A 24230-nucleotide genomic window follows, 5' to 3' on the forward strand; every position below is an offset into this window, starting at 1 on the left:
TTCTGTCTAAATTTGGTGGCCTATATATTACTCCTATTATAATATTATTAGCTTTTTCGTTTAATTCTAATCCAAATAGTTTCTGTGTGTGGCTCTGTTTTGATTCCCTCTTTGAGACTACATTTCAAATTGTCCCTAACATATATGGCTACTCCACCTCCTCGTCTAATATATCTATCTGTGTGAAATAGTTTAAATCCATATATTTGGTATTCAGCTAATAGTTCTCTATTTTCTACATTCATCCACGTTTCGGTAAGTGCAATAATATCTATTTTTTCTGTGCAGACAAGAGCATTTAATTCGTTAATTTTATTTCTTAGACTTCTACTGTTAGTGTAATATACACTAAGTGAATTGTTATTTTGCGGACCTTCTCTTTCCCTGATCGTTTTGCCAATTCCTTTCTCCCACAAACACATACTTTTATTACCTCCTTCCTCCAAATCAATTCCCATACCTCTATCTACTAACAGTTTAAACCCAAACAAACACCTCTAACCACTTCTTCTAGCGAGTTCGCAACAGCAACAACCCCAGCTCTCGATAGATGCACCCCATCACGAGCATACATTTCATTTCTTCCATAGAAGTGTTCCCAGTTGTCTATGAAAGATATTGCATTTGATTTGCAATATCTTTCCAGCCGGCAATTGACACCAAGTGCCCTCGATATCCATTCATTTCCCACTCCCCACTCCATTCATTTCTCTTAACACAAGAGAAGTGAAGACCAATCTGCAGACAAACAATGTTCTCTTCTGCCATGTGAGGGATTCTAATCATCCTATTGATTGGTCTTCCTCCAAAATAATCTCTACTGCCTCTACTCTACACAGACGCCGTCTTGTTGACTCGGCTCTAATACACAATGTACCCAACATGAACCAGAGTCCTGGCTTTGTTGCTGTTGACTCTTCCCTTTCACAGTATATACTCAAATGGTCTAAACTTTCTAACAAACGTGACCTAACATAAGCCTACCCTTCCTTTTATCTTTCTTTTTCTTTCTTTCTCTTTCTCTTGTTTTCTCTTACGATCCCTTTCTTATTCCTATTATTACACCTTACCTTCTGTACGTTGTTGTCGCTTAAGATTTGCTACCAGGAACAAAAAGTTCCAAGTAGCACGGGCTATGGTGAGCCCGTTGTGGACTTACCTGGCACAGGAGCGGGGCTGTAACTTGACACTCCGTACATTTTGCGTTGCTATTATCTTCCTCTTAAGATTTCCATATCCTCACCTTTCTCTTGCCTTACTTAATGCCAACGCCTCCCTCATCTCATCAATAGAGATCAGTGAACGCAAGACGGGAGACATCTCCCGTCACGCAGGGTGCAGTCGCACCTCCACAGATCTCCAGTATCAGCTCTTGATACTGGTAATGGTCCAAAAGGGCCACCACTTACGGGCAATTCATGCCCGTGCCACCTTTTGGGTGGCTTAATCTTCATCAATCAATCAACCTCATCTCATCGGGAGACATCTCCCGTCCACGAGGCTAACCATAGCCCGTGCTTCTTGTCCCGCTCCTGTGCCAGGTAAGTTACGGGCTCACCATAGCCCGTGCTACTTGGAACTTGTTCCGAGTAGCTGAATCTATAACAACCTCATCTCATCACGGGAGACATCTCCCGTCACGCAGGGTGCAGTCGCACCTCCACAGATCTCCAGTATCAGCTTTTGATACTGGTAATGGCTTAAAAGGGCCGCCACTTACGGGCTATTCATGCCCGTGCCACCTTTTGGGTGGCTTAATCTTCATCATTCAATCAATCTCGTCTCATCACTTTACGGGCTATTCATGCCCGTGCCATCTCTTGGGTGGCTTAATCTTTATCAATCAATCAATCTCGTCTCATCACTTTACGGGCTATTCATGCCCGTGCCACCTCTTGGGTGGCTTAACCTTCATCATCATCGTCTCATCACAATCGACTTGATAATGGTCCAAGACGGACCGAAACGTCGTCGTCTCTTCAGTGTCTAGTGTGTGGTTTGGTCAACATTTTGCTGCCACGTTATTGTGACTTTTCATCTGCAACTCATTCAGTAATTCACAGTGTGAATATTTTATCTATTGTTAATAAGTGATTGAAGACATATACTATAATGTAGGTTAAAGTGAGGGAGAGTTGGGCAAATTGTCAGCCTCGCTCTCTTGTCCCGACCTACCTGAGTCCAGCGGCAGGTCAAGTCGAGACGGCAGGAGGTAGGTTAGGATGCCGTGGCTGGCCAGCAGTGTCCTGTGTGTCTCACTGTGCCTTAGTGGCGCTCCACAACACTTTGCTGGTCCGCCTTCCTGCCCGCTGAGCCATTCTGGTGGTTTCCTCCGCGCCGTCCGCCGGCTCCGGTCTTCGCACGCTTAGGTACACAAAGCTTAGTTCAACGAGGGTTTCAAACCTTCAGCTACCCCCGGTAATTATACACACACACACACACACACACTTATTTAATTAGTAGTTAGTAACAGTTGATTGACTGTCGGCGAGGTGCTTGCTCAACCCCCGCAAGCACAACTAGGTGAATACACACACACATACACATACTACATACTGTATGTGTAATGTAACCTAAACTTAAAAATATATTCCTGAACGCCAGCATAGTCTCTCTGAACCAGAATGACTATTATTAATTGGAAGCCTTCATGAAGGCAACTTGAAAAAATATGCTGTGTTTTATATCACCAATTGTTATAGTGGGTAAAATAAAAGTATTCATTTAATGTAGAAAAATATTTATTAAAAGCATTTGCCTCCTTGTATACGGTTGAGACCTTTCAGTGCTAACTCCACACAGCTTTACATCAACAAACTTTAAAGTGTACTTTATAGTTACAATAACGACCTTTATAATAGTAACCCAACAATTGTCTTTACAACCGTGCTGTCTTTTTGTGGCAGAATACGAGGCAAAATGCATCAACTGTGCAACTGAAATATGTTTAATTTCAACTGCACAATTGATTACATATATATCTATACTGTACTGTACATCAAGAGAATGTCTGTCTGTCCAAAGTTGGAGGCCAGATGCTCGGGGCTGGTCTCATTCAAATTTGCAAAGGCAATGGTCTAAGGTACAGGATTGACATAGGCTGGACGGAGTAGGATTAAATTAAATGCTCTAATAAGTATGACACCCTACCCCCCATGTGCAATTTTCATGAAATCTGAAATTAAATCTTGAAATTAAATCATGGATGTGAGAAATGTAGAGTTTACCACAAACTTTCATGAGTTACTGGGTGGGAAGATTAATTACAGTGATGAAGACAAAGAAATGGACATATGGGAGACAGATCCTGGTAATTCCAGGTACCCCTTCCCCCTCTGTTATATACTAGAGGGGGGGTTAACAAGCATTGCCCAGGTCTGTCTTGTCTGTTGTAAGGAAGGGACTTTGCAGGAAAGCCACCTTTCAAATCTCCCGCCAGTGCAGCCAATAGCACATTTGCAAAGTTAGTCTATAATCACAGTGAGGGAATGACATTTTCTAAGAAAATGTAAACAAGTACTTATTATTGTTAAAAAGAGACTATTTCATGTGTACATTTTGTGATCAGAAAACATGATGAAAATGTGTGTTAAATGTGGAAAACTAGTTTTATACAAAATAAGAAATGAGAAAGAAATAGATGGGTAATCAGAAAAACATTAGAAATGCTGGAGGTCAACAGTGTAAACACAAGAGCAGCCGGTCCTGGTTGCTCACTTGTCTATTGAGCAATGATGCTGTGTGGACCTCCTCCCTACCTGTTAGTTCAATTGGAGGGACACCCCATATGGTACAGTTACTAGGGCAGTGGGCTTATTGTATTGTGGTGCTATTTTTTGTACAGTAGTAGGATTAGGATTGTTCGTATATAAGTGCCAGACACGGCTGGCAGCGTTTGTGTGGTTTTCTGTCCTGTTATGCACCTGTGTTGAACCACGATGTTAATTTGGAAGTTTTCCTATTTTCTCCTCCTCTTCTGCGCTCCACTCAAAACATTACGTTTCATTTCATTTCTGCTGAAAGGGTTATTCATCTGATAACATAATATCTTAAATATTTAGTCCCACACCAGGATTTAGGGTTATATTATATAAGTATTTAAGCAGTCTCCGTGGTGTAGTGGTAAGACACTCGCCTGGCGTTCCGCGAGCGCTATGTCATGTCATGAGGATTTACTGGGCGCAATTCCTTAACTGTAGCCTCTGTTTAACGCAACAGTAAAATGTGTACTTGGATGAAAAAACGATTCTTCGCGGCGGGGATCGTATTCCAGGGACCTGCCCGAAACGCTACGCGTACTAGTGGCTGTACAAGAATGTAACAACTCTTGTATATATTTAAAAAAACAAAAAACAAAAAAAAGTGTACTTGCAACAAGACCAAAATATTTAAACATTCTGTTTCCATAATGAACATGTCCTGTGCTCTTGGGGCCCCAAGCAAGTGGCCATCGGGCCCACGCGATATGACGGCTCTGACCCCAACCATTCTATGTTTGTTTTCTTTGCCAATTTGGCTGAGGCTAGCCCCCAGGGCATCTGGCCTCCAACTCTGAACACACACACACACACACACAGACATTCTCACTTATAGGTATAGATATACAATTGTTAAGCTTATGTTTACGTAATTAAGAGTACAACCTTCACCAATGCCAGTACTGAATCCTTTATGGGTTCACTTCTCATCTTCATATTTTCACACTTTATGGGAAAATTTGAAGTGAAGTGTGTAATACTTGTTTATTTGGGATAATATACACAGAAGGCATCAAGTTTAGGAGTCTATAGCACTGTCTGTCACACAATAGTCCTAGACATTGAAGTCTAGAATGTCTAGAAGTAGAACATGTCTAGAAGTTCCTAGACATTGTTCAGCATGTGGACAGAGACAAAAGACGAGCTATGTCAAAGGTATCAGAATCACCGAAGATATTTTGCGAGACGTATAACTTGAAGGAACAATGGGAAAGCACAAATTCTGAACAACCTAAAAAAAATAAAGAATTTCTGCATCATGAGAAGTTGTTAATAGAACACTGCAGTTCTGACAGTAAGCAGATGAGTGGTATTTTCTTTTTATTAACAGATATAACTTTTAATTACCAAAAGAGGGTTTCAAGCTTAGAAGGCTATTTAAAGCTGTCACAAAAAACAAATAAATTCTACGATATCATTTAGGATGCCAGTACAAGAGCAAAGAACATAAGATGAGGGATGTTAAAGTATCGGAATCACCAAGGATTTTATCAAAGAACAAGCAACTCGAAGGGACATTTGTGAGAGCAAATCTCCAATCATCTAGAAGGATTTGTTTTGTTAATATTACAGTACACAATTTTTTTTATATTAAAGAATATATTTGATTTAAAATACTCATACAGTAATTCTTGCATGACAGCATACATAGGCAATTTTTGCTGCAAGTAGCTGGTGGTACCAAAATTTGTTCTGAACACAATTTTGTAAATGGGCAAGAGCCTGGTGCATAGTGGTTGCGGACTTGCCCCCCCCCCTCCCTACCCCATGAGTGCTGTCATCTAGGTTCAAGTTCTGGTCAGATAAAACTGACTGGGTACCAAGCCATAACTGTTTGCTTCTGTTCACCCAACAATAATTAGGGACAGGAGCATCTGATCCCTCGATCGTCATCGCCCCTCGACTAACAACTTAATTAGGGACCTGGTTGTTACCCGATTGGCAGGTCATGTTCCAGGAAAAACTAGTGGGCACGGCTTAACATGAACTATGTGAAGGAAAAGCTCTCAGCTGCTAGCAGGAACCACAAATTGTCATCTCTATTTATTTACCCCTGTTCTTATCATAAAACAGCACAGTTAAAAGAATATTTTAATTGTTTAATACAAGGGACATCTGAAAATGTTTACAGAAAGCTAGAGATAAATATAGTAACCAGCATAAAGGATTCTTTGACTACTGTTCCACATGTTCCTTCAAGTCTTTGTAATGCCTGAAAGCATCTGGGATGTTTGGGGAAAGATTCTGTATGTAGCCATGCCCATCAACAATGGAAAATTCCTAGAACCACTGAAAATACTTTTAAGAGCTACATACTCTTTACCAAATTACCATTTCAATCTGTTTTTTGTGAAAGGTCAGTAGTTGCCTTCAGAAGACCTCATTAAGCCTTAATGCAGGCTTTCTGTCCTTGACAACAGAAATTATATACGCAGTCTCAATGGTTTTTATCATTATTAACCCAATTTCATGAGATGGAAGTTCAAGTATGTTTATTGAGACAATAAAATACATCTCAAAAAGGATAGAGTAGCTTAGGCTATTTCTATGGCATCAGCCTGGAGAAGATCCGGGAGCAGTATACAAAAGTTTCACAAAATTACACCCATTTATCTTGAAATATTGAATTATCTTCCTATTAGAGAATTACTTATGGCACCAACCCTACAGAGGGACTTTATGAATGACATTTCTTGAAAATTTAAGCTTATCAAAAACATCTTTCAAAATATAGTTATATATTTAATCTTGTGTTCACAGGGTTCCATCCTTATGATATTAACCTCAGAGAGAATTTTCTAATAAACAGGATATGCAGTTGACATACAAGAGAATGCATTACTTCACTAATAAATGATTCTGTCATTATAAAAAGTAATTCTCAACCAGCACTCTTAATAAATTTCAGAAACATCAACATGTTCACTTAACAGCCTTGTTCCATTTCTACCTAAACATGAACTTACACTTGAGCTTATAGCAAGTAAATAATAATCAAAACAAGGCACCAAGCCGGGAAGATCGTGCAATTCCATCTACATCACTGGAAAATTTAAAAATTCCTAGATATCACTCGGCTTGCATTATGGAAGAAAATATACATAAGATGAGTGGTGTCAAAGGAATCAGATTCGTCGAGGATTTTAGTGGGGGATGTATGACTCAAAGGAATCATATGAAAGAAGTCCTACAGCAAGATAACACAAATATTTACACTTTAACTGCATGAACAAATCCACAAGGGCCGTGACGAGGATTTGAAACTGCGTCCGGGAGCATCCCAGACACTGCCTTAATCGACTGAGCTACGACAGGGTAAAAGGGTTGAAACCGAAGTTCTACTCATTTGATGCATCACGTTAGTGTGATCTCTGTGTGTTTAACTGCATCTATAATTATAAAAAAAAAGCCTTAGAAAATCTTTAACCCACACCGGTAGCTAGAGTGGAATCATGTTGGATTTGTGGCTGAAGCTCAGTTTGTGCCGTATTTCTTAACAATAACTGACTGAAAAAGCTGCCACATTAAAAAAGAAATTTCAACCTCCATTAATTTGTTAAGTCTAAAACAAATGAATAAACAAACATGCACTCAAAAACCACACAAAGCCGCCATTTAAAATTGCTACGTAATATATAATAATTAGAAATTACAACAAATCAACAAACTTGTACACTACCCTTAATTCCAACAGCACTAAAACGAAACTAAAAGTGTATTAAACCTGCCAAGGTAGGATACTGGCTAACGCTATTGAGCAAAATTAAACTTCGTCTTTAAATACAAATGGAAAAATTTGATGTTGATCACTAGCATAATCTATTAGTTTTGCACGAGCTTAGGTAGAAACGAGGGCAACCCCTCCCCCACTTTCCCCTTCCAATGCAAATTGGGAAAACAACATTGATACTACACTGAATCAATGCTATAACATAGATCCTATTTGATTGAATGTTACCTAAGCATATATGGCAAACTGGTTTGTGGAAACGGGAATTATATAGTACTGCATCATTACCCTGGTTTCTATCTGTGAGACTAAGGTGGAAAGATTACAGCAGCCGATGCTGTAAGATCCAAGACGAGTGATAAGTAACCCTGTCTGGACAATGTGTGACGAGCACCGAGTCTATGAGTGGGGGATATTACCACTAAAACAAAAGCTCTTTTTCTGGTTCTAGAGGAGAGAAGTAATATTTAATGGTCTCCTCTGTTGGCACTTCCTCTATGGTAGCAGGATTCCAAGTGGTCTTTAGATCCTTGTCAATTAGTAATGCACGCACACCTGCAAAAGAAAGATACTGGTTAATTACTTTGTAAAAATTTATAACAGATGACAATCAAGGCAATGGCTCAACACAACACAGTCACCCATGAAACAAATGTCACAGTATGAAGCAGGAAATTACCATCTGTACCCCAAGGTTCTTTTCTTTGGCCAAAGATACACAGCCTAACACACACTAGAGAAAGCACCAGTAGTGTTTTGAGCAGAGCGCACCAGCCGGCCAAGATAACAAGATGCTCAAGGCCTGATGGAGAAACAAAACCACCAGACCAAGAAACTCCTTTCAGGTGAGCAGAAAATATCCCTTCAAGGAGAATGTGGAAGAGAGAAGAAAATGTTAAAACATGCTGGAAATCATCACCAGAGATAATAACCAAAAGCATCATTAGGACATCCAAACCAGCCTACCCTAAGAAACTGGAATCAGGTGAACAAGATTTTTGAGTGCAATTGCTGTGATCAGCCCCGTGAGGATCCAAACAAGAAGAGTGGCCAATCCCCTACACTGACCCCAGCTACCCTGCACAAGAGCAAAAACATGACTGGAGCCATCCAGAGTCAACTGGGAGAAGCAGCACGCCCCACACAAGGGACACAAGTTTCGAGTAAAAAGCTGACCCTTTACTTTGATCAGTTTTAAAAAAAAAAGACAAAAAGGAGGTTTGCCCAGCTACAAGTAAAAGCTTCCTGCATCTGTCACTTGTACTGGCTAGTGTTGCCATCGGGAAGCAATCATAGCTTGAAGTTAATTATTTTATGACTCACATAGAAAGTGGTCATTCAGAAATGGAATGAGTTACACTCCAGTCTCCCTTGTTCCATGTATGTGGCAAAACCAAATGCAAACTTGGAAGTGGTAAGAGGAGCCATCGAGAGCCTTGAGAGTAAATTGAGTCCAGTGAGGACCATTTGTTTTCTGGCTCAGAGGACCATCTGGTGGTGCCTAATTTCCAGAGGGGCCAAAACAGTCCCTTGTTTTGTTGTGCCCATGTTTTCTGGTAAGCGACCATGGTATTCATCTCACTGGATATAAGTGACAAAAAGAAAAGAGAGAGACAGCTGAAATTAGAAGAGTTGCACAGTAATGTACAAAATTTGTGTTATGAAAAGTAGAGAAAGAGGTTAAATATAAGAATGGTAAGAAGAAAAAAAAAAGAGTCCAGAAGAGAAGATGTTCCTTCAGCTCAAGAAGGAAAAAGAAGAGCAAGATAGAAGCCAAATACCCATGGGCTTGCAAATCCTCAGCAACCAGGATGCTGAAAGGGTAGGAACCTGCACATGCAGCTGCACAGGGCCAACAACCTGAGAAAGCACAGGGGCGAACAAGCATGCATTAAGGTGCTCAAACTCGCCCCCAGATAAACCTGCAGAACGGTAGAGGTTTCACGCCACTCAAGCGTGCGGGTCTGACAGAACCCATGCCACGTCGCCAGCGAAAAGAATGGGCAGTCTGCCAGCCAGGAAGACTCCATAACCTCCAAATGCACCCAATACAAGAAAGAAGAACCAAACTCATCACGGAGGCGGAATCCGGGTCTTGCAAGAGGTATGCAAGCAAGAGGCTCCCGAACCTCCTTAGGGGAAATACAAGAGGCAGAAAACCTCTGGAAGGACGGGGCCGAGGAACCCGGTCCTCAACCAGGCATTCTTTTTGTTACACACCCCCAGGAAGCTGCCCGTAGCAGCTGTCTAACTCTCAGGTACCTATTTACTGCTAGGTAATAGGGGTATCAGGGTGAAAGAAACTTTTGCCCATTTGTTTCTGCCTCCACCGGGGATCGAACTTGGAACCTCAGAACTACAAATCCGAAGTGCTGTCAACTCAGCTGTCAGGTGCCCTTCCCGGGCACCTGACAGCCGAGTTGCAGGCGCTGCAACTGGCCAAAGATACACGCCTGCAACTCCTGAGTTGTAGGAATTGCAGGCGTTTTCCCCTCCGCCTGCAACAACAAGCCCCGCTAAGAGGGCACCACCACCCAAGCAGGGTCAAAGGGGGCCTTAGGTCGACTCCTCAGCCCCGGGATCCCCCAAATCGGGACCCGGGGCAGAGCAGGCCTCCACACCCTCTACCCCTGAAGAAAAGGCAGAGTCCAGGGAAAAGACTGAAAAGAAAGGAGCCTGCTAGTGGGACCCAGAAGCCTTGGTAGGACGAACCAGCTCGAATGTCTCTGTCCCTCTGTCCCCAACCCGAACAGGGCAGCACCCAAATCTCATTACCAACTAAACCCTGCCCCGACTCCGAAGCCCTCAGACGTTTGGGAGTCAGAAGCAGAAGGGGGGGGAGGGGGTTGGTTAGTGCAGGATGAACAACAGGGGAAGGACCAGGGAGCACGGACTGAACCAAATTTGAAGAGATTAATGCCCCCAGGTCCGGGTCCCTATAACCAAATACGGGGCATCCGGGTGGGAAACCAACCTAGCATGTTGCAGCATCATAAACCTGGCATGCAACGAGGATGCTGCCTGTACCCCTAACAGTAATGTCATCAGAATAATACTGGAGAACAAGCAAAGAACACGACTCGCAAGATTCCGGGTCAAAGGTGTTGTTGACCCAACAGGTAGCATGACAGAGGCAAAAGAGGTGACTGTCACTCTGAGACAAGGGCACACAGCAACCTTTGAACCCGCACGAGGTGGGCTGGAACTTGGAAGACGCATCCATAGGTCCACCGAGCCCTGACAGGCTTTTCCAGGACCCGTAGGCTAACTGCTACGGGAAGCCCGGGCAAGGTGATGCTAACAGGTTAAGACCCAAAGCTAACAAAAGGGGAGATCAAAACACTGGAACCCCTGTGACATGTACAATCATGGGGGGGCCTAGCAGAGGGGCCACCAAAATATTATAAGTGGAACTATAGCCACACCAGGCAAGAAAAAAAAAAAAAAAAAACGCAAAAGTACAACGTACCCAGAGGAAACAGAAACCAGCCACTGCGTAGGTAGGCAGGCTGCAGAACACCTTGATGCCCCAACCAGCACGATACCACTCCCTACCCTAGGCCAAACCAGGGCCACGAAACCCCAACTGGCCCAAGGGTGGCGTAAATGCCGAGCAATAAAAACGCCCACAGAAATGGTTCCCGAGCACACCAGGCAAAAGGACCATAACACACAAGGGCAGTACTCACAGGGCGCCTAGGGAAGAATGTCCCTAAGCACACGCAGCCCAGGTACTCTTGAGGACACCTGGCCACCACACACAACACCGCAGAGGTCGCCATTAAAGCAAAACACAGCTTTGGAATTCAAGGCCAAAGAAGACCTCCGAGGAGGAGAAGGCTGCGGGGACAAGCGGTGCGGCGGTGGAGTGCGATGTTTGCTTGGGATTGTAGGGAGTTCTGCCTCTCTTTTCGGTTTTCGTTGTAATTTTCTTACCATGTGGGGGTTTGTTTTGTTATACCTATCTTTCTGGATGCCTAGCCCCGGTCGATGACAGATAAGGAAAACCTCCCAACCACAAGGGGTTTTCCAGGGTCATTTTCCAGGCTCACCACAGAAAAACAGATTGTAACAAAAGCAGTTCCAACAAAATAAACCAACAAAATCAAGAGTTGCAACACAAACTGACCTTCTTTAAAGTCATGACCCTTGTAAATCCGACTAACAATTCGATGCTCCATTGCGAGGCATTCCTGAAAAGTTAGGTGCCCACCACGCTCTATTTGCTCAAAGGTGACCTTGAGTGACGTGGGAGACATTTTGTGCAGGATTGACAAATGCTTCTGTGCCCACTCAGATCTGTCCTGTCAAAAAAACATTAATTAAACTCCAGTATGCCATCCACAAACAATAAAATTACTCTTATTATTCTCTAGTATCTGAAATATTTTAAGGTTAATATTCTTCATGCCACCTCTATGGTAAGGTAATTACCAGGAGAAAGCACAAATACCATTAGCTAAATATTATATATTTAGCAGAATCTTCTAAGTCGTCCAAGTGGAACAGTAAGAATGAGTGACCAGATTACAGTATGTTGCAAGATGTTCAACTGGACAGTGAGTAACTGTTACAAGGAAATTACCAGAGGTCAAGGCTTCTATGCCAGTCTGGGAAGTTAACTATAGCATCAGGTTAAATCCAAGGTGAGGAAGTGACTGGTTATGGATCAGTGTGGACCAGTATGATCCGGGGTGGACCAGTATGATCCAGGATCCAGGATGAACCAGTATGATTCAGAGTGGACTGGTATGATCCAGGATGAATCAGTGTGATCCGGGGTGGACCGGTATGATCCGGGGTGGACCGGTATGATCCGGGGTGGACCGGTATGATCCGGGGTGGACCGGCATGATCCGGGGTGGACCGGCATGATCCGGGGTGGACCGGTATGATCCGGGGTGGACCGGTATGATCCGGGGTGGACCGGTATGATCCGGGGTGGACCGGTATGATCCGGGGTGGACCGGTATGATCCGGGGTGGACCGGTATGATCCGGGGTGGACCGGTATGATCCGGGGTGGACCGGCATGATCCGGGGTGGACCGGCATGATCCGGGGTGGACCGGTATGATCCGGGGTGGACCGGCATGATCCGGGGTGGACCGGTATGATCCAGGGTGGACCGGTATGATCCGGGGTGGACCGGCATGATCCGGGGTGGACCGGTATGATCCGGGGTGGACCGGCATGATCCGGGGTGGACCGGTATGATCCAATTGGATTAGGAATGTGCTTCATGAGCAACCTGGCAAGTGTAGCTAGGCACAGTTGAAGAAACCCTTTGAAAGTATATTGGAAAAGAAGATACTTAAGTAATTGTTCATTTACTATTTAATGAAAAATACATCTTAAAATGTATTTGAGCTTCTGTAAGCTTTTCTTATATTTCATGTGTGTGTCACAAGCCAAACAGTATGTCTGAGGAGAAAGTAGAGGTGTAGATTGATATATTATACATAAAATATAATAAGTAAACACGTGCACTGCCACACTGGCCAGTACCTACCTCCATTACAGCACAAGTGAAAGCAGTGGTGCTGCTGCTTTCAGGGAATCACAGAAAATTATTAAATACAGAGGTCTGGCACACTGCTACAGCTTGGTTCCGATTGGCTCGGAGACCCTCGGTTCGTGGGGAAAATGTGCATTGAAGTTCCTGAAGGAATTGGGGGACAAATTGATCAGCGCTACAAAAGATCAGAGAGCAAAAAGTTTCTTGTTCCTGTGCCTCAGTGTTGCGATTCAGAGGGGGAATGCCTGTTGCGTCTTGAGCACTAGTCCAACTTCAGAGGAATTCGAAGAAGTGTTTGACTTGCAACAATGATTGAACCTGTCTGTGACATTCATCACTGTTTCCCATTGTCGTGTTTTTCAAGAGATCCATAACCTTTAAGCACTTTTGTATTATTTTTGTATCAACCCATGTATATCTTGTAACCATCAAATACATAATTAAATAGTTAATGGAAGATATAATCAATATTAATCAGTCACATCAAATTTCCTCCTACCTCTGGTAATTTCCTTGTACCTGCATCTTGCTGCCCAGATGCACCTCTGGCAGTATAATGTAATTTAATCACTCCCATATGGAGGATTCAAAAGATTCTGCTAGCTAAATATGTAACATTTAAGTTATGACACTAAGCCAGTGTGACTATATAGCACTTGAAAGGTAAACAAAGACAAGGAGCTGAGATATGAAGATGAGTGAAGGAATGGTTATCTTGAGATGATTTCAGGACTTAGCGTCTCCGCGGCCCAGTCGAGGACAGGGCTGCGGGGACAGATGGTGCCTAGCCATCGGTGATATAATGCCAACTCTGTAAGTTACAAGGTTGTCGCTTTATCCACCAGTCCAAGACACTACCGCTAAACCTCCTAATGAGAATGTAGTCCCCACACAAGGATTACCCAGGGTCACAAATCCTTAACAAAAATCACACATCACAAAATTTCCTATGTACAATGGATTAATTAACTTTGGATTTTATGTCTCATTTGATTATCCTCACAAGCTATGAGGGTTATCTTGAGGTTATCTTGAGATGATTTCGGGGCTTTAGTGTCCCCGCGACCGGGGCTTTAGTGTCCCCGCGACCGGGGCTTTAGTGTCCCCGCGACCAGGCCTCCACCTCCATCAGGGTACTGATGCTTGTGTCAAAATTGTTGTTAAATTTACTCAAGCCTCAAAGCCAGGCAAGGCTGGAGTAGTTAACCTTTCATTTACCTGGAACTAGTATTGAGTGGGATTCTCAATACTAGTGGGGTTCTCCTTGCACAGCCCTCTGATGATTATCTGGTTAGTGAGGCTATTAGTGTTAGCAGCCCACATGGCAATCACAACCCAGCTGATCCTGTGCTTCCTCCAGGAACTTATCAGGATCCTCTGAAGGCTTAAACATTTGCTCTGGCAATTCTGTATTTCTTATACATTTGCTAATAGGAAGCTGATGAGTCTGATGCTCATACTGTGTTTTGAACCGAGCTTATCTTACTGTTACATTTTATAATGTTTATTCTACCTTTCCTACAATATCTCTCACTCCAGTCTATTTTAGTTTTGTTGTGTAGGTTTGGAACCTGGCATATGAGTATTCTCCATATGTAGATTACAGTATAATAATTTGTTCTCTTAGTCTCTATCCCAAGAGTACAAACTGAGTGTTTGAGACATTCCTAGTTTTTTACATTCTTAACTGGGTCTGTGAAGGCAGTAAAGAAGCTTTTCCTTGTAATTTCTAGCTGGAATCTATCTTCTGTGCCTTGAGAAATATGACCACAAAACAATATTCCATAAAAGAAAGCACACACACTAGTCTTTAAAGAGTGAACATGGGGAAAAAGGTAGTTTAATTCAGAGCCTACCTTTTCCAGGTTGGAGATAATTTCTTCCACACTGTTTCCAGAAAAGCAGGACTGGATCTTTGCAAGGACAGGCTGGAGGGAGAATGGCTCGTTCTTGCTGAACAATGCTTCCTGTAAATTAAATATTGCAGAACAAGTTTTACGAGTGTATGAATGAAGGAAAATTACAGACCTATGTACAGTAAGTTTAATTTTTTACGTGCAATAGCCTAATTACCATAAAATATGAACTTGGTTATTTAGTTTGATGAGTCATATTTGAGAGGATGAAACATGGACAAACCTGGAGTATTGCCACATTGAATATCTGCAAACATGGTTTGCGGATACAGTATGTGGTTTGGTATCCGTGGTTTGGTATCTGTGTTGTTGTATGCAACAAATTACCCAGTAACATAATAAACATGGGATTGTTAGGTTGTTTCACACACACTGCCCGAAACGCTTTGCGTAATAGTGGCTTTAGGCATTGTATGTACTAGCTCTATCTATTAACCCAACAAACTTTGTAAAATCTCTTGTATGTACCTTACCTAAATAAACATTTATTTATTTATTTATTTATTTATATTTATTACAAGTTAGACATGAGTTTAGATGAATATAAATAGTCGCTGTCTTGTATCCACCTAAACTCATGTCTAACTTGTGTGTGAAACAACCTAGCAATCCCATGTTTATTATGTTACTGGGTAATTTGTTGCATACAACAACCCAGATACCAAACCACAAGTGTTTGCAGATACAGTATTCAATGCGGTAATACTCCAGGTCTGTCCATGTTTCATCCTCTCAAATAAGACTCATCAAACTAAATAACCAAGTTCATATTTTATGGTAATTAATTTAAGCTATTGTACAAAAAAAACGTAAACTTATTGTATGTAGGATAACCACAAAGTTAAATAAAGTCTTTAATGCACGCTGAAATCAGACGAACATGATGAATTCTTTAAGTTTACTGAAGAACAGGATCAATTTACCTGGCTAAATTTATCAAGCACTGCAGCAATATCCTCCGGGTAATGTGACTCAAGTTTCAGTAACGACTCTTCTAATTCACCAATTCTTGAACTGTCACACACATGGGTTGCCACACCTGCCTTCAACACGTCATGCCCCTTAAGCCGATGACCTACAAAGAGTGGGAAAATTACAGACCTATGTACAGTAAGTTTAATTTTTTACGTGCAATAGCTTAATTACCATAAACTATAAACTACTATAAACAGAAAACCAACAAGGATATAACACCAGGCATTACCAAAAGGATGTGAACTCAGGAAAACACATACCACCAACATAAAACTGATTACGGTGACAAATGTATATCCATCATGTTATAAATAATGACAAAGCCAGAAAGATCCATCCAAGCTGTTGTTTCTTACCACATGACTGCTGGAAGAACTGCTCTGCTCTACTTTGTTACTACACTCATTAAATTCCTATTGTTGGGGGGACAGGAAGCCTGAACTCAAGGAAGGCCAACTACTGACCTTCCCCAGGATGTAACCCACAACAGTTGCCTAACTCACTGGTACTTAATTTACTCCTAGGTGAATAGAGGCATCAAGCCTGAAAATAAACATGCCCAACTAATTTTGTACCACCCGAGGATCAAGTCCAAGATGTGAATCATCAATTCACCAACAATGTGAATCATAAAAATTTGGAAAAACAAAAATTAAAAACATTTTTTGAGTATCAGGATACAACGTACTTATGTGGGGGAGAGAAAGGACAGACGGCAGTGCAAAAGATAGGTAAGAAAGTAACGGTCTATGGGATGTGTTCAGGAAAAACATAAAATTTGGGTCTCAATAAGAGTACAGTGGTACCTCGGAATGCGATTGTCCCTGTATGCGAGATTTTCGGAAGGCGAGGTGTATTTACTCCAAAAATTTGTCTCAGAAGGCGAGGGTTACTTCGGGAGGCGAGTTTGGACGCGAGTTTGTTGATACGCGTACAGCCGACCTAGCGCGTTCGTCGCCCCTCCGCCCCGCCGCCCCTCAGTTTATTATTGTCTGGCGCTCAGTGACTACCCCCACATCAATTCTTCTCGCGGATTTTCAGTGTTTTGTTGGATTTTTGGTGATTTGTCTATACAATTTGTTATTATATATCTCACCATGGGTCCCAAGAAAGCCAGTGGTAAGGATAAAGGCCAGAAAGCTCCTGTGAGGATGACAATAGAGGAGAAACAAGAGATCATTCGGAAGCATGAGAACGGTACACGTGTTGTTGAACTTTGTAGGCAGTACAACAAAGCCACATCAACAATATGCACTATACTTAAGAAGAAAAATAAGATTATGGGTGCTAAAGTGGCAAAAGGAGTAAGAACATTAACGGCACAAATACTTGAAGAAGTGGAAAAGTTGTTATTAATTTGGATACACGACAAGGAGTTGAGGGGTGATAGTGTTTCGGAGGCCATTATTTGTGAGAAAGCCAGGGTGTTGCACGAAGACCTTCTAAAGAATACCCCTGCAACGAGTGATGCAGATAAGAAAGAGTTTAAGGCAAGCAGGGGCTGGTTTGAAAAATTTAGAAAGAGAAGTGGTATCCATAGTGTTACAAGGCATGGGGTTATGTGATGTGATTATGGAAGGGGACTCCCCTTCCAAACAGTAACTCCTCTCCTCCTCCCCCCTCCTCACCATCTTCCATACGCCTACAGCACTCGACAGTAAGGTAAGTAATAACTGGAACACAGTTTTGTAGGTTTATTTAGATGAATTAGGTATAAAAATTTAGTTTGATGTGGGGTTTTTGGGGTAGTCAGGAACGGATTAATTCATTTCCCTTTATTTCTTATGGGGAAATTAACTTCGGAATGCGAGTTTTCGGAAGGCGAGGCGTCTCCAGGAACGGATTAAACTCTTATTCTGAGGTATGCCTGTACTTAGAAGGGAATGGCTGGAAAAACTGAGTGATGTAATCGGATATAAACATAGAGAAAAGAGAGTAAATAATTAACAAAAGAAGGCACCAAGCTAGGAAGACTACGTAGCAAAAGAAAAGAGAGAGAGAGAGAGAGAGAGAGAGAGAGAGAGAGAGAGAGAGCAAGATGGAGTAGTTTACTGCAGGTAAACATTAAGAGAGGCATGGCACTGCAATAGTAAATTAAAGAAGAAATAGTACTACTAGCGAATCTGAAGGGAATAGGTATAGTACTAAATGTAAAAATGAATGAAGATGAGGTACTTCTTGCACGTGAAAATGAAGAGAGATTACAGTATTTACTACTGTAAGCCTTAAAAACAGATATTCATTAATTTAACAACTCTGGTTTAAGCTATACCTAGCATCAAATCTTCCATAAACCTTCCTTGAAAACTTACATTTGAGCTTAATAGGTGCTCTTAATTCAGCCACAAAATTCATAAGTAAAGTGAACAGCAGTCATAAATTTCTTACCCGTAAGAGCCAAGTACATGCCAAGCCGACCTCCTAGTCGAGGCAAGAAATACGAGCCACCAACGTCGGGGAAGAGCCCAATACCAGTCTCTGGCATGGCAAACAGCGTGCGCTCTGTAGCCACTCGGTACTGACCATGGACGGACAGACCCACACCGCCACCCATCGTGATGCCTAAACAACAACCATTGTGAGAATTACAATTAGCCAGAAATAAAATATACTTTGCAATTGCAGGCAATGAGTCACAATAACGTGGCTAAAGTATGTTGACCAGACCACACACTAGAATGTGAAGGGACGACGACGTTTCGGTCCGTCCTGGACCATTCTCAAGTCGAAGAAGAATGGGACTTGAGAATGGTCCAGGACAGACCGAAACGTCGTCGTCCCTTCACATTCTAGTGTGTGGTCTGGTCAACATACTTTGCAATTGTTTCCATCCAGTAAGTTTTGGAAATTAATGCCATTTTTTCTACAAGCTGCTACTGAAATCAATTGGCTAATGGAGTTTAGTAGCAATATATTTTCAATTCAATGAAAGAATAAAATTGCCTTTCAACCTATTTATTTACTACATTTATGGGCATGGGATATACCAATCTGAGGGTGAATTTGAAAGTCATAATGAGCCATTTTGACCTATACAGTACTATAATTGTTGCTTTTACAGGACATGCAGTATTCCTCCCAACACAAATATTTGTTCATGTCTCATGGTTAATATTGTGGCTAGGAAGTTTGGCTGCTCTAATGTTCTAATTGTTTGGAAAGCTTGTCCTACCCAGAGTGGCAGTTTGGGGTCAATTTGACCCCCCATTCTTCATTTCATCTTTGTTACATTTTTTAACAAAGATTGACACACCTATGTCAGGCATCAAGATTGTAAATTAAAATATTTGCAAATGAATGTTCAATCAAATGCTGAATCTCTCGAGACTACCCATAAATTATGTACTGTACAGCATTTTGATATTTAATGGCAGCATGGTTATCCAAAGCCTGCTGAACCAAATATTTGGGTTATCCAGCCAAAATTGCATCCAGATAATTTGTTGGCAAAACTTCGCGATATCCAGATGGAAAGTTGGTTAACCAAAGATTTGGCCAGATAATGCAGACTGGCACAGAGTCCAAGTCAAGTCTGGATAATTTTGTGGCAAAACTTCACCATATTCAGACAGAAATCCAGATAACCAGAGACTACATTATGTAAATTTTCAAGAACTACATATTTCAAGACCTATAGTATCAAATACGAAGACACACTACAACACGGTAAACTAAACACACTAAATTATATTTCTGTTTTAAAATATATTTTTGATTAATAGTGTTTGTGGAAATTCAAATTACAGCACCGTTTGTTGGCTGTGGTACAAAAAATTGCAAACACAGTATGGTCATTTTTGGACTTTCCCGGTAAAAATTCTGCTTATCTTGAGGTCTGCCTTATCTGGTGAGCGGGGGTCCTTCCCATGTAGTTCGGATGAGTGAGCTTAGACAGTATTTTGATGTAAGAAATTATTTCAGTTTTTGACGTTCTTCGACTTTACAGTCCATGTGAAAACAAAGGACAGAAATGTGACCATGGTTCGTCTCCAAATACACGAAGGTCATACAAGATTACCTGTTCTCAAAGATGCTGAAGAAGACTGGGAATACACACTCACCATGTACCAGTGCATCCTACCTTCTCACACTAACTTCTCTTCCATATATCAGAATAAAATCCTTGAGGTTGTCACATTCTAAACCATTTTTATATACAATGACAGTAGTCAATGACATATTCCATTTCTGTCTTTATAATGTAAATATAATTGAGAGGTTAAGCTAATGACTGCATTTGTTTAGGTTAAAAGTCATAAATATACTGTACTTTATAAGCATTTATTAAAAAAAATTATCATTATTAACATAATTTTTAATCTCTTCCTATACTGCTCATATTTTTTCAGGCTCATGTCTCCCCACCCAATAAAAGTCAGAATCAGGATAACAATGATACTGATATTTTCATTATCAGTTATAATTACTGTATTAAGTTAAATAAAATGACACTAACATTAATCAGCAGTTGATAAGCAATGAGAACTTACCATCAATGAGAGCTATGTAAGGTATGTGGAGTGTTCCGATGAGACAATTGAGTTTGTACTCCTCACGGAAGAAATATTCCCCGACTGGATTTTCATCATTGACCGTCTCCACTATGGATCGGACATCACCTCCCGCACAAAAGGCTTTATCTCCAGCGCCTGCAAAAATATCAGAAATCAAGATACAAATCATATTATTATAACAAACATCAGGGAGTTTCACAATGATAAACCAACATCATGACAAGAATCTTAGAATGCTGAATGGACTAAGATTATCAATAATTCTAAAAAGATTTAAAAACAAAGTTTAACCTTAAGGAAAACCAGTGATCAGAGGAAGAATAAAAACTACAATGTATTATCAGAGATCAATAAAACCCTGATAGATTACGAAAGAAATGTATTTATAGTCCAAAACATATCTGGAGTGAGTAACATTTAATTTTTGATTCACTACCTTTTTAATATCCTCTTTGTTATACCCTTTCATCTACTTGCACATTTCAGTCATATCATCCTTTTTTTTTTATTTTTATAGAGAATGTAAATTTAGCTTTCTCATTCTCTCTCTACGTATAATTTCCTTGTTTCTGATAATGGTCCAGGACAGACCGAAATGTCATCGTCTCTCCAATTTCTAGTGTTTGGTTTGGTCAACATTTTTTAGCCACGTTATTGTGACTCATCATCTGCACACACACACCTTCTTTTCATTCTGCCAAGCTTTGGTGGTCTACATATAGCTCCTATTATTAGGCTATTATTATTTAAATCTAACCAAACAGCTCAACTGTGTTCAATTCAGTTTTTATTTCCTCTTTACACTATATTTAAAATTTTCTCCAGTACAGGTATATATGCAATGTTGCTACCCCACCTCCTCGTCCAATGTACTGTACCTATAAGAGTGAAATAATTTGTATCCCTTTACATTCATACAATTTCTTTCAGTTTTCTACATTCATCCATTTTTATTTAAGTGCATTAATAATGTCCAAAAGGCTTATATACATCACAGAAACTTAGTTTAGTGTATGAGAGAACAACTGCTAGTATATTGCTCCTGTCAAATGAACCCATAACAAAATACAACCTTGTTCATTCGTACCTTTAATGATGACCATGGTTTTAGTCGTCTCCCACTCTTGTAGTTTAGGGTATATCTGTCGAATCATGCTAACGTTCAGGGCATTCAAAGCTTTTGGACGATTTAGTGTAATAACGCCCTTATTGCCTACCTCCTCGAGTAGGGTTTCAGAAGAACTGGACATATTCCGACTCGTGGTGAATAAAGAACGGAGGACTGGTCTCAACTTTAGTGTAATCATTTTAGTTGACACCATTCTGTGGAAGTTATGAAGTTAGACTATATCACAGAAGAATGCTTGAACATTCAGGACAAAAAATAGTATCACTGTTATAAACTCACAAAATTTTAGGCATAATTTTGAAAAAAATACACTGTATAGGAGCAATTACAAAATTAAAAACTCCAGAACTGAATGTAATAATTTTTTTTTTATTTTTTTTAGTGGGTCCTCTCAGTGACATCACTGGAGCCCCAAAACACATACTATCGTTAATGCTGCACAGCTGGGAGACACCAGCCTGAGAGTAGCTCGGAGAAAAAATAATAGCAAGCAGTACAGTATTAGCATATAGCAGTAATAAGAAGTCTAGAAGTCTTTTTGTAATCTGTATTCATTGGTATTTTTTATATATTATATATACAGTATTTATTTCTCTATGATTAGCATACAAAACCTTTAAAAGTATTTTAAGTTAGGATAATGAGCATCAGCTTAAACAGCGATCAATACATATACTGAATTAGTATATAACAAATTTAAATTTATTTTTACCTGTATTTTTTTTTTTTTTTTTTTTTTTTTTTTTTTTTTTTTTTTTTTTGAGATATATACAAGAGTTGTTACATTCTTGTACAGCCACTAGTACGCGTAGCGTTTCGGGCAGGTCCCTGGAATACGATCCCCTGCCGCGAAGAATCGTTTTTTCGTCCAAGTACACATTTTACTGTTGCGTTAAACAGAGGCTACAGTTAAGGAATTGCGCCCAGTAAATCCTCCCCGGCCAGAATACGAACCCATGACATAGCGCTCGCGGAACGCCAGGCGAGTGTCTTACCACTACACCACGGAGACTGTGAACTGTATTAACTAATACAGGTGAAAATACAAGTGTTGAAGGGTTGCAGCCTGGGAGGGGGGGGGGGGGGGGGAAGGTCTAATTCAACCTTAGGGGAGGGGGGAAGGGACCTCAATTTAAGTCTAACATGTATAAATACACTCTGGCTGCCTGTCCCCCAACACAATGAATTATTATTAATTTTACAGGTATTTAGAAGAATAAGCATTCGATCCATAAATTTCGATGTCATGGCCCCCCCCCCCCCCACAAAAAAATAGTAATGAGGTTTTTCTGAGAATCAGTAAGGACTGGACAATATCAGAGGGATGATGCTGTATCAAGAGCAGCTGGAAAATCATTTGAGTTAATATAACAAAAATAGAAAATAGTTTTAAAATGAAATAAAACTTCCTCCCTTAACAAAATATCTGAATTACTGCCGAGGAGGCAATGCTCACTGCTGATGCTGCCCCAGTCTGCACAGAAACTAGCGTTCTGTGCACCGACTTTGCCAAAGCACATACTCGATATGTTTTTATAGCAAATGTCTTAAAACAGCCTGTTTACATTAGATTTTTAGGCTATATCTAATACCTTGCCTTCCCTCTTGTCTTAAAAATATCTTCCTCTCCCACTCTTCCTGGTTACAACTTGATGAGTGTCCACGACGGCCCCAAAACACCGTCACTTTCGTTTCATTCTATATATGTGAGCCGAGTTATTTATTTTAGTTTCGTTATTGTGACTTATTCTCTGCATACATGACGATCAATAAACATATCACTTTTTCATAACAGCACACACCTGATTAACATTTAATTGTCTTTTACAGACATGTATGTAAAATTTACAGTATAGTCATTTACACAACAGCATATTAAAGTTTTATCCTTTCTGATATATTAATATATTTTACAAAATGTTTAACAAGAATCAAGCAGACAAGTGGGTTTATTGGAGGTAAGTGAATGTTGTGTTCATAAAAATAATTTATCTCCATTTCCACCTCTAGGCCTAGTGACAGCCTAGAGGACTAGGCCTAGTGACAGCCTAGAGGACTAGGCCTAGTGGCAGCCTGTGAATAGGCCCAGCAACGCCATGACATAAAAAGAAAAACACACACCACAGCCATTCATCATATCAAACAGTAATGTAATCAAAACACAGACAAGCTAAACCCTCCCAGCCCCTCGAAGTTAAACCAAACCAAATAAGTTTAGCAGTCCCCGTGGCGCAGTGGTAAGACACTCGCTTGGCATTCTGCAAGCGCTTTGGCCTGGGTTCAAATCCTGGCCGGGGAGGATTGACCGGGCACCTATCCTTAACTGTAGCCTCTGTTCACCCAGCAGCGAATGGGTACCTGGTTGTTAAACGATTTGGCGGGGTCGTATTCCGGGGAAATTAGGGTTAAGGACCTGCCCGAAACGCTACGCGTACTAGTGACTTTACAAAAATATAAAAATGTAAGTGGTGTGAGGCGGTGTTCGGGGCAACCAGGTCCTCGGCCTCGCCTCGTGTAACATAGGACTCTCACAGCCTTCAGCTGGTCACCTTAGTCCACTCACTCTTCTTCAATATCCTGCCGATATACGCCACAGGAAGTCTCGTAGCAGGAGAAGGAAGAAGATGTAAGAGGTCTTCAGGTCTGCCGTCTCCCCCCGGCTGCCGCTGCATTCACAGCTCCTCAATTATCC

At 41.1% G+C, this 24230-nt stretch overlaps 1 protein-coding gene across 2 annotated transcripts; it reads right to left on the reverse strand.

Moving 5' to 3' along the window:
* Nucleotides 1–2723: 2723 nt before the first annotated feature.
* Nucleotides 2724–24230, reverse strand: Hibch (3-hydroxyisobutyryl-CoA hydrolase). 2 transcript variants are annotated; one of them, XM_045738661.2, is made up of 8 exons: nucleotides 24102–24230; nucleotides 21497–21732; nucleotides 20386–20544; nucleotides 18284–18457; nucleotides 15844–15995; nucleotides 14861–14971; nucleotides 11618–11792; nucleotides 2724–8043 (listed from the first exon to the last, which is right to left on the reverse strand). In XM_045738661.2, exons 2-8 carry the CDS (start codon nucleotides 21729–21731, stop codon nucleotides 7910–7912), a joined length of 1140 nt encoding a protein of 379 aa, XP_045594617.2. In that variant the 5' UTR covers nucleotide 21732; nucleotides 24102–24230; the 3' UTR covers nucleotides 2724–7909. The 2 variants fall into 2 exon arrangements, with proteins under 2 accessions (XP_045594617.2, XP_045594616.2); XM_045738660.2 differs by having other exon boundaries at nucleotides 24088–24216.

The sequence above is a fragment of the Procambarus clarkii genome, chromosome 43, assembly GCF_040958095.1.
Source record: "Procambarus clarkii isolate CNS0578487 chromosome 43, FALCON_Pclarkii_2.0, whole genome shotgun sequence".
Classification (NCBI taxonomy): domain Eukaryota; kingdom Metazoa; phylum Arthropoda; class Malacostraca; order Decapoda; family Cambaridae; genus Procambarus; species Procambarus clarkii.